The sequence below is a fragment of the Amblyomma americanum genome, chromosome 6 (genome assembly GCF_052857255.1).
Source record: "Amblyomma americanum isolate KBUSLIRL-KWMA chromosome 6, ASM5285725v1, whole genome shotgun sequence".
Taxonomy (NCBI): Eukaryota; Metazoa; Arthropoda; class Arachnida; order Ixodida; family Ixodidae; genus Amblyomma; species Amblyomma americanum.
Window position 1 is genome coordinate 2,828,778 of NC_135502.1, and position 16,760 is coordinate 2,845,537.

The 16,760-nt window shown below is 46.9% G+C and overlaps 1 protein-coding gene across 2 annotated transcripts in view; it reads right to left on the reverse strand.

Annotated features, from left to right (window-relative positions):
- Positions 1–15,577, reverse strand: part of LOC144136196 (solute carrier family 22 member 6-like) — a 48,169-nt gene extending 32,592 nt beyond the window's left edge. Inside the window, exons 1-2 of one of the 2 annotated variants that reach the window (XM_077668280.1) lie at positions 15,510–15,577; positions 3,125–3,595 (exon numbers count right to left, since the gene is read on the reverse strand). In XM_077668280.1, coding sequence (XP_077524406.1) covers positions 3,125–3,550 — 426 coding nt within the window. In that variant the 5' untranslated portion in view covers positions 3,551–3,595; positions 15,510–15,577. Of the gene's footprint in view, positions 1–3,124; positions 3,596–15,365 lie in introns of both variants that reach the window. The other variant, XM_077668281.1, reaches the window with a different exon arrangement.
- Positions 15,578–16,760: the final 1,183 nt, after the last annotated feature.

Sequence of the window (16,760 nt, forward strand, 5' to 3'; positions counted from 1 at the left end):
CATAGAGTTTGCACAATGTATGCGTAGTCATGCCTCGTAGTCATAATCATGACTCAGCCATTGTGTACCGTAGCATGACTCGGCAGTTTACAAATAACGTAATGTAAGCTGTATATAGTTTACACAAAGTTTGCATAGCCACGCACCACAGTTATAGACATGACTCATAGCCATTCTGCTGCATGGCTTATGGCGCAGCATTCTAATGCTTTCGCATTCTCACAGGTAAGCAGTGTTAAGCGTCTTTGCAAATTTTTTTTCGCGGCTGCTCCTTGAGAAGAGCCACTGGTGTGCGATTTCTCCCTGTGCTTTTGTCCTTCGTTTTGCCCTGTTTAGTGCACACTCGAAACTTATCGAGCGAGCATCGTTGGTCAGGTTGGCCTGATTAATTACGGCAGCGTCTCTTCTACTGGCAGGTGGAGGTATTTTAAGGCTGAAATTCTCCCGGCACTCACCTCTGATTTACTACGTAGCGCAGCGTGAGTATTCTGCGCTTTTCACGGCCCCTATTCTTTGCCACAGTTTATTTTAGCCGCTGGCGGGGGGGAAGTACCAGACTGACTCGACTCTTGCAGGGATCGGTGCAGTATGAGCGTAGTGCGTCTGTTATTTCTAGCGACCATTACTGGCTAGTGAGAACTCCTGAGTCCTAAAATTATAGCTGCTAAAGATCCATGCGGCTGGACACAGCTGAAAACGGATGCAATTGACAATAATTTGTACCTACTGCGACTCAGTAAGATCGGCATTTATCGGCTATACTAAAGCCCCACGCGAATGTTAAAACTGGCCATTGTGGACGTGAGGTGGGGCTGAGGAACTGAGGGTGAGACAGCACGACCAAGTTTTAGCAGGTGAGGGCGAGAAAAGGAGAGAGAGTTACGCAAAGTGAGGGGGAGGGAGGAACAAGGATTTATTGATGAGGGTGGCGGCGTAAATGCGTCAATGAGGGCATTTGCCCATCACTGATATCAAAAGACTGGAAAGCTAAGTAAGTTGGAGGCTGTTGAGGGCGTTTTTGTTGGGGAAAGCTTTACTAAGACGAACAAGGAACACACAGGATGGCCCGTGTCCTGCGCTTTCTTGTGTGGTCCTCGTAAGGTTGGCGCCCACAAAAAAATCAAGAAGAATATGCATACTTGTCTATTGCTTGAACAAACCGGAGTTGAAAATTTTCCATTGTCCAGTCTTGCCACCTATAGTTTAGTTTCTATATGTGCAACCCATCTTTTTATTATTTTGAACCAACTTGCCTAAAACAAATCCTGCTAAACGTCACTACTTGGCCGCTTACTTTAAACTAATCGGACATTAGAGAGCATTTTCTTTAACACCCTGCTATCTGTTGCTGGAAAGGGTTCATAACGATACATGAGGATGTCAAGCGGACGTTACAGTCGCATAAAACGAGTATAAGCAGTCCGAAGATATGCATAAAGGTAATGTCTCATAGACACCTTTTAGAGGAGGTGGATGAAAGAGTACTTCCCGCGTCTTGGTTCTGCGCACCACCTTAGCAAGAAACTCGCCTACTAACTCAACATCTGCGTCGCCGTGCTTGTGCACGCTTAAAATGCCCCCAAGTCAGCCATGGTAACTTGCAAGGACTATCGAGACTTACAAGAGTACCGGTAAACACATCTGAGCTTGGTATATAAAACTGCAGGACGGATTCATCACCACCGAAGAGATGAGTCCTGTTATCCTATAGTTTGTAGCCTAACGCCATTTCCTGTTAATTAGTCCACAGGCACCTGAGAATAGCAATTCCTTTAAATGCCAGTTAAAACATACGCATATGCGTGAACATAAAGAAGTCAGGATTGCGATTAGATGACATACCACGCATAACAGCATTAGCCGACACGCTGGCTGAGTTGTCTGGTGCTGAGCTGCTGATCCGAAAGAGGCCGGTTTAATGCCGGCCTAGGCGGTCATCTTTCGATGGGGGCTAAATGCTACAGGGTCGTGCACTGTACAATGTCAGTGCACGTTAAGGAACCCCAGATGGTCGAAATTATCCGGAGCCCTCCACTGTGGAGTCCCTCACAACCTTGGTAGCTTTGGGACGTTAAATCCCATAAAACTAAAACCAAACGTGCAAGGACATTGATAGCTCGACTGAAGTTATGGCACAAGCAATCAACTGAGGTGAGCCGAAACAAAGGATGAATACCAAAAACAAATTCTATAGTGCAACGTACTGTAATCGATGGCATATCCAGTTATTTTCCTCTCATAGATGGGTTATACTGTTCGAATAATAGACAGCAGAAAGCGGCATGCCGCATCATTCTAGACCTAGTGCTGCGCTGGGGTGGACTTGATGAGTATACACAAGTTCCCTGTCTTGTCGATTCACGAGTTTATAGTCTTCAGCAGAAGCTTGAGTGTTCTTGCAGGCGAGTCATAATTCGGGAAAAGATTTCTGTGGGCATATTAATTTCAGTTTGCCAATTTTTATGTGTTCATGCCATATCATTTCATTGTCATCGGCAACTACGGCACCAGCTACGCGATCTAGGCCACAAGGCGTCAACTGCCACGGAAGCTCCGGCATGAGGTTTACCGAGTCGAATATTCAGGCCTGAGTATACAAAAATTGGAGGGGACACTTAATCTCCGTCTCAAGGGTATAACGCGATAGCTTAATCGATTCATGCCCATATATGCAGAATCGGGGGAATCTCTACTTTACATTCATAAATCCCTGGGAGTACTCATACCATTCCTGGCGCAGTGGTGCAGCGGTTACTGAAACCCATTATCAAGGTGTTTTAGCGGTTACGCGATGCGTCACTGCCCTGTGATGGCAGGTGCTGCCACCGGTGGGCCTTGTGCGACCCAGGTTGCGCTGCCCGAGCGACCAGTCGTTAATTTAACTGTCGCCTGCCACAGTGGGTAGCTTCTCACAATCCGGTGGGCAGCTTGAGATGGCGCCGCAAGGTCTCGTGACCCAAGGTAATCCACCTGCCTCCTAGGTTGCTTGTGTCGGAATTTTGGGGGGATTTTTCGCTCACGGTCAACGACGCCGACACCGGATTTTCTGCGACACAAACTCCTTAACGGTACCGCGTTAAAAATAATCGACGCAGAAAGTGCAATAAATAGCCGCCGCGCTCACCTCCGACACCACGCTGGGATAGAAGTAGGAGAAGTCGTACTGCCAGCCGAACTCACACGGTACGACGGCGCGGCCGAAGGCGCCAGCGTGAGTCGCATTGGCAATCCCAGAACCCAGCGTGACCGCATCCAGCCAGAGGTCGAGCGTGGCGTTCGCTTCGTACATGCGACACTCGCTGAACCCGCCGTCGGAGTCGCGAGGCAGGGCAAGGGAGAGAACTTGGTCCTCGGTGGCGTTGGCTGCTTCGAGCGCAGCCAGCAGTTGGGGTGCCAGGCGACACCGGTGCGGCGGCACGAGCAGGCTGAAAATGTGCCCGAAGAGCGGCAGCACGCGCAGCGGAGCCACGAACACGCACAGGTAGACGATGAGCAGCCACTGGAAGCGGCCAAAGTCGCCCACCTCGCGCAGCGCCTCCTCCAGCAGCATGTCTGCAGCCGGGATGAGTGTCGCACCTTCCGGAGAGGGGGGCCGCTGGAAAGGAGTGCGAGCAGCAAAGTCGCGTCACTCAATACGCCTGTGAGCATAGAGGAGGAGGGAGGGGAGAGCAGGGACGATGGGAGCGCAGCAAAGGAAAAAAAAAACTCGAAACCCGCTGGGGTAGAATAGAGAACAGCAGCCAAAACATCGCAGTCCAATTTGCTTCCCTCAAGGTTTTTTGGGGGAATTTAGATGCTATATTTATTCTTGGAAAGCAGTGTGCTAACCAAGTTCTGTCCTTCTTTTCTTATTTTTCTGTGCACAGCATTATTATTGATACGGGTCCTAGCTGTTGTACGCGCGATTATGATTTTTTTTTTTACGTAATATACCGCGTACTATGCACTGGATATATTTCTGCTGTCCGTTGTAGTGAGTTAACTTATATCGACGTTCTTTTAATATTCTCTGGAGATGTTTTTCTTCAAAAGCCGTGAAGGGTGCTGTCACGTACTGGTGGCAATACTGAACAGAATGGACAAGCAGAATAGACTGTTGAGAAGCGAATCCTTATTAGGCTATCTTGCGCACGCACACAAGTGAAAAACCCGGCAGCGGCAAATGCAACAAACATGCTATTAATATTAAATAAAACGACTAAAATATCTACACGGAAGGTCGTTGGACGAGCCAGATAAATATCCAAATTGGACGTCGCCTATGAAAGCTCCACATTTGTCACTGCTTCTTTAAAAACGTGCGGAAACGGTGTCAATACCAGTCTTGCCACGTTTGAATGGAGTCGGAACTGTTCGCCATTGCAAGACTTTCGGCGTGTTCTTTGCGAGCAGGCGCATGCATCTGATAGAAGACACTCATACATTAACAACAATTAGCTTAGTGTGTGTGCTTCCCCCCTCCCCCTCCCCAAAAAAGCTATAAAAAATGAGCATAGAACATTAAGTTCTGGTTTCTGCTTCTCTCAGAGATACCTAGTTGTGAAACTAATTAAACATGCAAGAAGGTAGTCTCACCCAACGAGCTGGGGTATGAGAAAAAATTATGAGCTAAAGACACTGAGAAATATACTACTAGCCATAGAATAAAGCAGCGCACGAGGAGGAGCACTTTATTAGTATGCAGCTATGAATAACTTCCAACTATAGTCGATTCACACACTTTGCACAGTAAGTGCATAAGCGTTCACAGATGATAAATAATGAAGACCTCTCCTAAGGGAGCCCTAACGGTCGTGGTCCTTTCAGCCAGGTCGACCTTGTTGGCCTCGTAGGCATAGCTAGCGAGCTGCTTTTCTCAAGAAGCACGAGTGGGGCGACGGGCAAAGTTAGTGTGCGAGGGGATGGGTGGTGGGTATGAAAAATGCTCGGCATTGTCAACCTCTGTGGACGAGGGCACCGTAGTTGCAGTCCTTTCCCCAGAAGAAATAAAAATTTACATGACGTATATAAAGCATTTTTTATCGGTGCGACACAGCTACTGCGTGAATTCATTTCTGCGAAGGCTTCCCTGTAAGGGCCTCCATCGTGCCGTGACCTTAATGATATCTTTGAACACGTAATGTTGTTTTAATGAGCCAGCTGGTCTAGAGTGTTGGAGGATGCATAACTGTGCTAATATCCCGGCCCCACTGATGACACGATCAAGAGAGGAAGGCTTTGTCATTTGTTGTCTATGGAGTGAAAAATTACTTGCCGCGTCGTCCGTTTCGCAATGCATGAGCCTGACGAGGATATGACCCTGAGCTTTGCTATCGTGTCGTAATCACTTTTTAGCTTATTATTTGTTTTTATGAGCTAAGTTTCTGCTTTTTTAAAACTACGTAACTTCATTTCGAGATCATTGGAGCCTGCACAGAGGCTAATGACGTCACATTAAGCCAAAGTAGAAGGAATGCAAGATAAGAAAATGTAGCAAACAAAAAACGAAAGCCACCTCTTACCCAATTTTACAAGCCAGATTTCCGGTCACTAGCCGCAAGCTTTGGTAAGCTATTTGAATTAAACTAAGCGTACTTACCCGACCTTAACTAGGGAAGGGGGAGCGGGAGATGGAGGCTGAAAACAAAACAAGGACCACAGATTTGCTATAGCGTAAAAAAATCCTTTAGGGTGATCTATTGTTAAACTGCGCTTTGCGGCTAAAACATAAGTCTACGGCTCCACTACAGAAGGTGTTGCGCCGTCCAACCAATGGACAGAGAACAGCAGACGCCGCGGACATCGTCAAAGGTAAATACAGGTAACAATACTACGCTACTATCTTTCCCGTATGCTAACATCCGCAGTCTAATGACGCACCACAGTATGCTGTCTTTGTTTGTGCATGATAGCGAAGCTTCCGTCGGAATCATCACTGAAGAATGACTGAATCGCAATATTACTGACGACGAAATTTTTCTTACCGCAAAATTTATCATATACCGGGTGATTTTTTTTAAATATTTACTGCTCTTTATTTAAAAAAAAAGTGGTAGATTTTCAACGTAGTTCAACAGTGTAGACGTGCGAAAGCGCTTGCTTAGCCTCGTTTGCTCATGGTATTGTTTTGCTGGGCCGTCAGCACGTCTGGCGACGATATTAGACTCAGGGTAAGCTCTCATAGAGGTTAACCTTATCTCATTTGTTCGCGCCCCATATGGGAGTTAATGAAGACGACGATGCGCAAAGCACTGCGCGAGAGGGTATTGCAGTGGCAGGCCCATGTCGTGGGTTTTGGCATGTCGTGGGTATGTGCCATCGTATTTGTGGCAACAACAACAACAGTGGCAAGCAGAGCAGGACGGTGGGTCTAAAATTAATATGCAGAAAACCAAAGTAATATTCAACAGAGTAGCAAGGCAACAGCAGTTCACAATTGGCAGCGAGCAGTGCGAGGTAAAGGAATACGTTTATTTAGGGCTGGTAGTGACCGCTGATCCGGATCATGCGCGTGAACTAACTAGAAGAATCAGAATGGGTTGGAGCGCATATGTCAAGTTTTCTCATGTCATGAATGGCAGTTTGCCATTAAACGTCAAGAGAAACGTATACTCCAGCTGTATCTTACCGGTACTCACATATGGGGCAGAAACGTGGAGGATAACGAAAAAGGTTTAGCTTAAGGACAATGACGCGTACTATGGAAATCAAAATCATAGGTTTAACGTTAACAGATAGGAAGAGTGCAGAGTTGGTCAGGGAAAAAACGCGGGTTAATGATATGCTAGTCGAAATCAGGAGGAAGAAATGGGCATGGGCAGGGCATGTAATGCGAAGGCAAGATAACCGCTGGTTCTTAAGGGTAACGGAGTGGACTCCTGATAATAATGCTCAAACTTACTGCATAATCATTTACTGCACAAGAAGCGGTCGACCACGTAGCACATTGCTGGATGATTTGCAATTTCCTGCACTTCAAGTATACTCGCCTATTTTATCATGGCTTTATAACTTTATTTCACATCGCCAGCATTTCATGTTTGTTGACGATCTGCACTCAAATCTTTCTCCTGTCACTTCTGGAGTGCCGCATGTCAGCTTGCTTGGCTTATAATTGCCACTTAGTTATTTGAATTATTCACCCCAAAACATATCTTGCTGCATGCACATTTTTGCGGATGTGCATATTATCTACAGGTCTATATAATCTACTGGTGACCACGTGGCATTCCGAGCAGGCCTTAAACTTGTTAACGACTGGTGGGGCACTTGGTTAATGATCCTTCACACATCCAAGTGTCAGGCCATGTCATTCGGCCGCAAGCATAATAATTATTACATAACGTAAGAGAGATGCCTGAGTGATTCATGTATCCCACTAGGAACAGTTTGGTGTTAGCCTTTCGTCAGATGTTTCATGGTCCATTAACATTACTAGCCCGCCCCCACCCCTCCTCCTCACGCCATGCGGCGTCTTCCCTCGTTCTTTTCCACCCTGGCCTCGAAACACTGGCTGTGGCGCCGGTTAAGGTGTCCAGCGAGATGTAAGACTGATACCATGCCATCGCCTTTCCCCAAAAGTTCAATGCCGCGTTCAGAGGTGCGAAGAAGAGGTGTCCACGATGCATGTTCACGAAAAAAGTGCGCCGTGGGATGCTCTCAGATTCGCCATGGTGACGGAAGTGCATATTTTTAATTCCGACGGGAATGTCGAAAACGTGTTGATATTCGAGCTGAATGTGCAAGACCGCACAGCTAGCGGTGGTGCTGGGCTATGATGCGGCGAAGCTTAGTGGTATTTTCAAATTTATTTTCTTTTAATATAGGCTGACTATTTAAACTAAAAATTTCATGTTCGAAACAAGTTCGAAACAGGTTATAAGCAAAGCGTCTAAACGTGCACGCAATAGAAAATCAAAGCCCAGTGGTTATTTGTGTGTGAGGTTGGCTTGTCGCGGGTATTATATGTCTCTAAATATGCTTGTGCCAGCGCAACCGACCTCGCTGCAAGCGAACGCCAGACACACTTTACCTGCCGCAAACGCTACTAATTCCAATCAGCTTTCGCTGAATAATGCGCAAACCCGGTAAGCTTTGCTCTAATAATATTTTTTACTTTCCACCTTCTGTTCACTTTTGTTGTTTTTTGATTTCCCCTCATATCATGAAAGTGGATATCCTCCATTCCAACGGGAATGTTGAAAGCGTGTTGATATCAGAGATGAGCGTCCAAGACGGGACAACTAGCGGCGGTGCTGGCTCATAAATACGTGGCTGAGTAAATAAATTTCTCGTGCATTGTAGCTATTTTTGTGCTTTATATATTGTCGCGTATTTACATCTTTTTTAAATCATTTAATTGGTTTCAATACGTTCGATTTCAAGTGCTATTTTGATCTCATATAGCTAAGTGTTTTTTTGTTACGCATTACATTTTTTTGTTGTTCAGTCTTTGCATAAACACGTTCTGCGTTTATGTTACCCCTTTTGCGCAATGCCCTGCAGAGACTGTAAAAATAATAAAAAAATTGACTCTATAGCGGGGAACAAACGGGTGAGGGCGCCCTTACACCAGCGCTATGTTAAGGCCCAATATGGACATCTCCATCGGCACTGCACAGGCTTCAAGAAAGTGCTAAAGGTTGGCCCTATCAATCTTAAGCCGCCATGGTGGCTCAGTGGTTATGGCGCTCGGCTGCTGACCCGAAAGACGCGGCTTCGGTCCCGGCCGCGGCGGTCGCATTTCGATGGAGGCGAAATGCTAGAGGCCCGTGCACTGCGCGATGTCAGTGCACGTTAAAGAACCCCAGCTGGTCGAGATTTCCGGAGCCCTTCACTACGGCGTCTCTCATAGCCTGAGTTGCTTTGGGACGTTAAACCAAAATAAACCAGACCTATAAATTGAAGTTATTTGAAAAAACACCGACCACAATCATCACTCCCTAAGTAGTTTCTAGGTTGATTTTTCGCACCTGAGCAACCTGGAAACGTGATTTGCGGTAGCAGTGCTCGTTGAATGGTAAAGTGAGCCAGAAATAATCAGATCTTCCGTGCTTACCTCAGGAAGCAACACAATGTTGTTCCATGGGCACTCTGCCGCTATTCGCAGCTGGCCTACTGAAAACAGTTCCGAATTAACTGCCTGCGGCAAGCAGAGATAAGGAAGGCATGCAGGGTTAAAACGCGCAACTTACCTGCACACACCGACAAGCTACGAGTGAACGTTAAAGTACACAAGGCACGCACAGCCCGGCGTCAGATGTCGGCGAGTGTCGAGCAAGGTTAGCGCGACCAATGTATGTATACCCTTACTTGAACGCACTGCAACGCATCTTCAGCGAGTGCGCCACCAAGCACGTCTAATCATATTGAAGCGAAAACAAGTATTTGTGGTACAGGGAACAAGAGCGGAAGAGCAGTAACCACTCAAACTACAGCGCCCTGAGCTTCGCCATAAGAACCGGCCACGAACGAGACGCAGTGACTGCCAGTGACCCATGAGCGGAGGGCGCCAAAGACGTTGAAAGGCACGTGTAACCTACTCTTACTTGGGTACAAAGCGCGCAGAAGAAGGGATCGCCTGTGAGCCGCAACGCACGGTCACCAGCGCTGGATTGTTAAGTGATGTTTTTTGGGCAGAAATAATTGTAAATACGGGGTGGGAGTGACGACCGACGACACGCTTATCGGAATAATAAACAGAATTCACTGCCGCAAACGCCGTTCAGCGTACTCTATAGGACTCGCAGGGGGCAACTAAAGCATGTTGCTCTCCAACCTCCCCATACCTCTCTCCAAGCAAGCAGCACAGACCGATGATTTCAAAGCAGACATCTTCATTTAGTCATCAAGGACATGCAAAGCAAGTGGTCCGCTTTGAAGTCATCGCTGTTTGCTCCTTGATTGGAGGGAGGGAGAGGGAGGTTGGATTTAAACATGTTTAGATGCCCGCTCCGAGTCTTGTGAGTGCGCTCAACGGTGTTTGCAGCCAGTGAATTTTGTTTATTATTCCGATAAGCGTGTGTCGTCGGTCGTCAGCCCGCTCAGTATTTACGATTATTTCTGCCTAATGACCTCAGTTAACAATGTGGCGGAGTGCTCGGCTTGAAAAACACTGGCACGGGTCGGCGCGGTATTGCACTGCCTCCGGGATCGGCCCGGGGCATAATAGCGCGCGCCTTTTTCTTTCTATATTTGCTCTCCTATCCTTTAACTCTCCTACTCTGAGCACGCGGCAGCGAGCGTGGCTCGGCTTGAGTAAGTAGGCAGGCCTTACCTTTTCTTTCTTCCTATCAGCAACAGCAGCAACCGCAGTAGCGCTGCCGGTCGTGCGTTGCGGTTCACAGGCGATTCCTTTTTCCGCCTGCTTTAATTTTTTTTTTTTGAAGCGATGTTTATTGCCTCAGGGCATAAAAACTATGAAGTGAGAGATGAGTAAGATGCTTAAATAAATGAAAAAAGGTGGGCTGATTTGATTAAATCAAGAAGTGAACGATGATATGGACCCTGTGTCCAGGCAATATAGCAATCCGGATTGTCCGGTGAGAGTCCTACTGCCGCCAGGTGCCGAATTCTCGTCGGCTTCAGCGCCGGGCAGTCCCGCAACAGGTGGTGGTTATCCGCCTCACAGTCCCTGTTCTTGCAGACTGGAATTAGACCCAAGTATGCGTAGTTTACACACGCGCTTTGGCCTCATGAACCCTGCGCCCATGGGTCACTGAATCTTGTTAGTGACCGTTCTTACGGCCATGCTCAGTGACTTCAGTGGTCGCTACTGTTGGCTTCTGGTTCCATATACCAAAAAGCCTAAACCATCTAAGACAAAATTCAGGAGGGCGCTTAGCTGACCTAAAGTGCAGTGAGGCGAAAGCCTTTAGCGCGGTGTTGGTGCATGCGTCGCTTGTGTGTGGTGAAGAAGCTGATTAGAGACTACTCAGTTGTTGTGAGCGCATTTAAGTCTGCTTACGTGCAGGAATGCGAAAGCATGAAGCTTTCTAGAACGCGGGTTATTTTGCACGACGGCAGTACGCGTTGTATTTTTAAAAATGTTCGTGTTTATCTTGTATTGTTTTTATTTTAAATTTTTTAATTTTATATTTTCATTTACCTTTTTGCACTGTTTATTTTCATATTTATATTTTACTTTAATATTTTAATGTTTTGTAACTTTTTACTTTTATTTCTTATCCTTTATTAATTTCCTTGTTTTTATTTTTGCTTTTTATTGTCTTATTTTGATGAAGTCATCCGTTTTTATGCGAACGTATGCGCTAAAAGCGACACAAGAAGACAATACCCACACGACACACGACACGTCTTCTTGTGTCGCTTTTAGCGCATGCGTTCGCATGATGATGGACCAACTGGCCCCGGTATTAGCTTTGCCGTCATCAGTTTCACCGACAGCTATAGTGTGATACTTTTCTGCGAACATCCCCGCTGCATGGAGAGTCACGAGCCTATAAAGGCTTTCGCCTTAAATGTGAACCAACTGGACCAACAGTAATACGGTGCGAACTGATGGAGTGCAAAGCTAAACGACAGCTACAGACAGACAAGCTCACTGAAAGTACACTCAGTTCTCTTCTCTGTGAGTGAGAGGGAATAGATTTTAGTGTCAGCCGGCAGCTGTGAGTGTTGCTTGAAGTGCGTGCGGTCGTGATGGAGATCATGGGAGGCTGAGTGAGTTCTATTAAAGTTAGTGCGTGTGAGCGGTGATGAACCCGAACCCCCCTTGATTGCCAGTGTGAATAAGTTGACGGGAGGCGGAGGTATTCGTGAGTGAGTTGGCCACCTCTCGTGATGGCGAGGTTTAGAAACTAAGTGTCGGATGACGGGGCTGTTCAAGTGCAGCAGCTCCAAAGCGACCATCTGCGGTTTTAGAAAGAAACAAGGCGACCGCAACAAATGTTACGTGTGGCACCGTAAGCTCGAAATCCCCAATTAAGATCATCATGGCTTAATAAAGGCGAGCCGAAATGGTGCTGCGCGGGAAGCTGCGCCACGGGCATTCAAAATGCAGGCCCTTATTGGCCTCTTCGACAGTATAAGTGAGCGACGGAACCAGCTGCGTACGACACCTACTGGTCGGGGGACATTACCAATAGCTGAAAACAACACCAAACGCCACAGATATTGACTATACAACACACCGTGATAGCGCAAGCGGTGATCGAAGCCGCCGGGGTACCTTTCGCAGGCGAAAACGCTAGAAGCAGCGAGAAGCGTTCTCGAGCTCACGTCAGTGCTGCTGACCGCCTGGTTAGCCCTTTCGACCCTGGTGGCGTAATACTGCACCATAGCACAAATCTCCCACTAGCGCCTCGGTATTAAAAGAAAGCGGCATTGATTTCTGACGCGAATAATTCTTTAGCTACCTCATCTAGACTTGGCCACGTATCAGTTTCCCAGGCTGACGCTCGCCGCAGCTGGACCAACACGAAGACGAGATGGGCCTCGCAGAAGAGGAGCTCCTCGAAAAAAGACTTCCACGTACGGCCGCCATAAAAGATGAGGGAAGCCGCCCGACCACGGCGCGCCCGTGAGGCGAGGCTCGAAAACAAACGGGCAGTTAGCCGTTTTCTTGTACTTAACAATCATCTGATGCTGATACCTACTTTGCGGAACACTTCATAAAAGACGGGCCCTGACTGCCGTGCATAACAGTTCACGTAGGAAGTTTTCGAAAATGAACCGTTGTGAGATCGGAGGTCTAACTTCTAAGCTTGCTTTTCAACAACAGAGCCGTACATGAAAACAGCTAACAATGAAGTTTCAGGCTGGCTGGTAAACGACGAAATAGGCGCATTGGAGCACATCGAACTCGACGAAAATAGTGATCCACGTAGACTGTGATTGCGTTTCCCTAATTTGCTTCTCGAAGACTGTAGTTGAGGTACCCGAATATTTTTTTTTTTTTGGGGGGGGGGGGGCTTGTTGCAGAAGCTAAGAAGCGACACGTCACGTGCACAAATTTAGCTGCCAGTTCTCCCTGGTTTGCAATAGCCAGACGCACTGAGAGTGCATTGCGAAGCGAGGTATAGCGTTCAAGCGAAGCCGCTTCCCTTCGGTACAGGCAAGTGCAGTTGAAATCCACAAGTGACCTAGTGTCACGTACGGTGAGGTAGTTCACGATTACAATAAAAGGTACTCACTCAAGCTCGTCTACATTGCTCTCTCCAGGGCTACAAGTCCCGAGGGACTCTACGTACCATACCAATGCAAACCATGACATCACCTCTGTACGAACCAAAGGAGCAACCAACAGCGTTCTGATAGATGAGACGGAACATCTGGGGACGTGAAAACTGGAAACACTTCCCATACAAACAGCATAGTGACGTCTGGAAATATTCACTGACATAGTTCCTTTGAGGTGCTTGTTGCTATCAGCGCCACTGTTCTCGAATTTCTGCTGGGCTGTACTGCTACACCGTGAGCCACAATGTGGCATCAAGGTGGACCTGTACCGCATGGCATGGACCTGCCGAGGCAACAGAGAAATATAAGCGATAGAAGAACTGACGGGGATTGAGCGGTGGGAGCAACTGCTGTCCAGATGAGAACCGAGATTCCAGCAGGAGCTGACCGAAAGTGCAAGAGCGGCTGCAAGACACAATGGGCTCACGGAATAGGGGGAGCGACCACCAGTTCTAGGTCCAATTAAAAATACTTTCTTCATCATCATATGCACGGCATGCGGAAGCAGAAGCAGCAATGAAGGCATGGCTGATGAAGCCGAGGAATAGCGAATTTTAAACCTATGTCTCCCTAACCATTCTTTTCGATTGTGCTGAAGTTTTTAAATGTTTTATGACATGCGTAGCAAAGCTTCTGACCATCTCATCAATGTGATGGAAAGTGTGGAGACTTCGCAGTGCGAAATTTTTGACATGTGCGATTTCCTCACCACGAGGCCTCAACGTTTGTCAGTGGTGGCCATTGAGTAATGGAGGCATCAAGGACCATCCCAGAGGAATATGTGCTTACCTTTTTGCAGATGCACTTACACTGATGATGTTACTGAACTGTTGGCACAAATATTCCTCGCTGCAAATCGACGGAATCATAAATTAGCTTCCTGATGAACAGAAAAATGAACATTTTAGCTTTCGTAGAAGACGAATGTTGGGATCTATCCATGCAGTGACAATGCAAATGTCAACAAGAGTACATGAACAGTAAAAGTAACTGAACTGACCTTGCGCTTTTTTTTCTTGGGGCTCTCTACCTTTTGCGAGCATCACTAGCGAGCTGCAGGAATCGACCGGGGCATGCACACTGCAGCTGCGCGAAGCGCCGCTCGTGCAATACGTGTGGCCACCCTGGGCGCCGGGAATAATGCTGTGTGTTTGGCTAACCCTTCTAGAGACCGCTTATAAGATGAGCCTAAACCTTTTTGCATTCTTCTAGAGTAAGGCTACCAACTCAGCACAAGGCTAGGCATGAGGAATAATTTCTTGTCGGTTGTACGGAACAGCATCTCGTCAAGATTCAGACACTGCAGACTATGTCCTATGTAGTTCCTTATGCTCGTTTTATGAACTCATCCATCGAAAACACCTGGGTTTAAAACCAAGCGAGACAGCCGGTTCCATTGCGCATCGCACCTGGTGAGCGCTTTGATGTGCCGACCTCATCGCTAAGAGACGACGGCGATACAGATCTCGGGAATGCCTGCACCTTTTTAACTACAGCCGTTCAGGAGAGTGTGCATTTTTGAAAAGATATATCGTTTACATGACTTATTTTCAGCAGCAATACCCGCCTGAATACGCTTAGAGCGAAGAGAAACTATGAATGAGGAAAATATGAATAGGAGAGAGCAACACTTTCTTTAGCAAGTGCAAGATCCATCTATCGCTTAAAAAGTACAGGAACTGCCTTAAACTCATCCACATTACTAAATAAAAGAAAACATTTTGATTCAGTTCTTTCTTGTGATTTCGGTAATCGACCGGATCATTTTCACATTTAACAGCCAATGAGCCCTGAGGCCATATTTTGACGCCGTACCACTAAACGCATGGATACTTCGACCACGAGATTCAATTTTTTTTCGGTGTTGTTATGGGGTCTTATACATTTAAATAACGCGAAAGAAAAAAATGTGCCACCAAAATTAAACTTCTAGGGCCGAAACGGATAAACAAAACTTTTTCCCATGTAGGGCTGAACAAATCCTAGAGGACAGACTCACTAGGGTTCAATAGACACTCATGCTTAGCTGGACTCATTCACTGCAATGAATCGACATACTTATACTCACTCACACCCATCCATGCTCTTAGCTATGTGGGTTTAGTTGACTGGACATTTGCCAGATTCAGATGATCTGTAATGAGTGGACTCGTGAGTGAGCCGGGCGACCTATTAAAGTTACCTACGTGGTCACAAGGACGAGTGATGACTGCAGACAGTGAGAAGGACCCCAGCAGACGCGTCGGGAGATCCTCTGCGGAGCTGTCTCTTAAACAGAAGTTAACAAATTAAAATGCATAGCACACAAACAAGAAACGCCTCGCACTCACCTTTTCACGACTGCGACGTATTCGACGCCAGCGTTGTCCCGGCGCGCGTCAAGGGAGGAAACGGCTTCTCCGACGAGAGACGTCATTAGCCGCTTATCGCGGTCGTTTTATGAGCCCTGCGGCGCTTTCGGGGGCAATTCCACCATTAGACGGATGCTCGAGGATCCAAGGAAGTATTATGACATTGCTTTTCTCATTGTTGGGCGTTGTTCGCAGTTGAAAGCAATACGGTCATGTGCTGCACTAAAAGGTGGTAACATACCGTAAACAGTAATTCCATGCAAAATGGAGCTCTTTATGCGCTGCGTTTTCATAGATGCTTACCGGAGAAATACAGAAGAAGGAGAGACAGGGGCATCGCTAACAAAGAAAAATTGGCACCAAATCGGATAACACACAACAACAAAGACTGCACAGGCGCAATCAATTTTTTTATGTTAATGTGCACCAACTAGCTCCCAAGATGTGCTAACAACTGAAGGTTTCTTTAATAATAATAATAATTGGTTCTGGGGCGAAAGGAAATGGCGCAGTATCTGTCTCATATATCGTTGGACACCTGAACCGCGCCGTAAGGCAAGGGTAAAGGAGAAGGTTTCTTTCCAGATGCACGCTCAAGGAAGCAAACGCGCATGCCCAGCCACATGGAAGCATGGAAAGATTTGTGATTACAAGGTAGAAAAATCATATCACTGCAAAAACCATTTGTTGCGATATCAGCCGGGGGACGCAATCGAGTGCAGGTTACTGAATAAAACAAGTCGGGGGAATTGAAACTACGAAGCCGTGTTTCAATAAAATTAATGAAACCAATAAAAAACGGGTCAAGTAAAGAAGTAATCGTGAACAATTTAACCCCAACACACACAACACTAGAAACAAGTGTTTCCACTGATCGTCCTCCCTGAGCTCTGGTAGCACGTGAAACGCCTAGACCTTGTTGATGAAGGTATTAGTTTGGAGCCGCCTCCACGCAAAAATTGGAAAAATTGAAACATTGGTTTTTGGGGAAAGTAAATGGCGCAGTATCTTCTCACCTATCGGCCGAAAACTGAACCGCGCCGTTAAGGAAAGGATAAAGGAGGCAGTGAAAGAAGAAAGGAAGAGGTGCCCCAGTGGAGGGCTCCGGAATAATTTCGACCACCTGGGGATCTTTAACATGCACTGACATCGCACTGCACACGGGCGCCTTAGCGTTTCGCCTCCATCTAAACGCTGCCGCCGCGGTCGGGTTCAATCCCGGAAACTCCG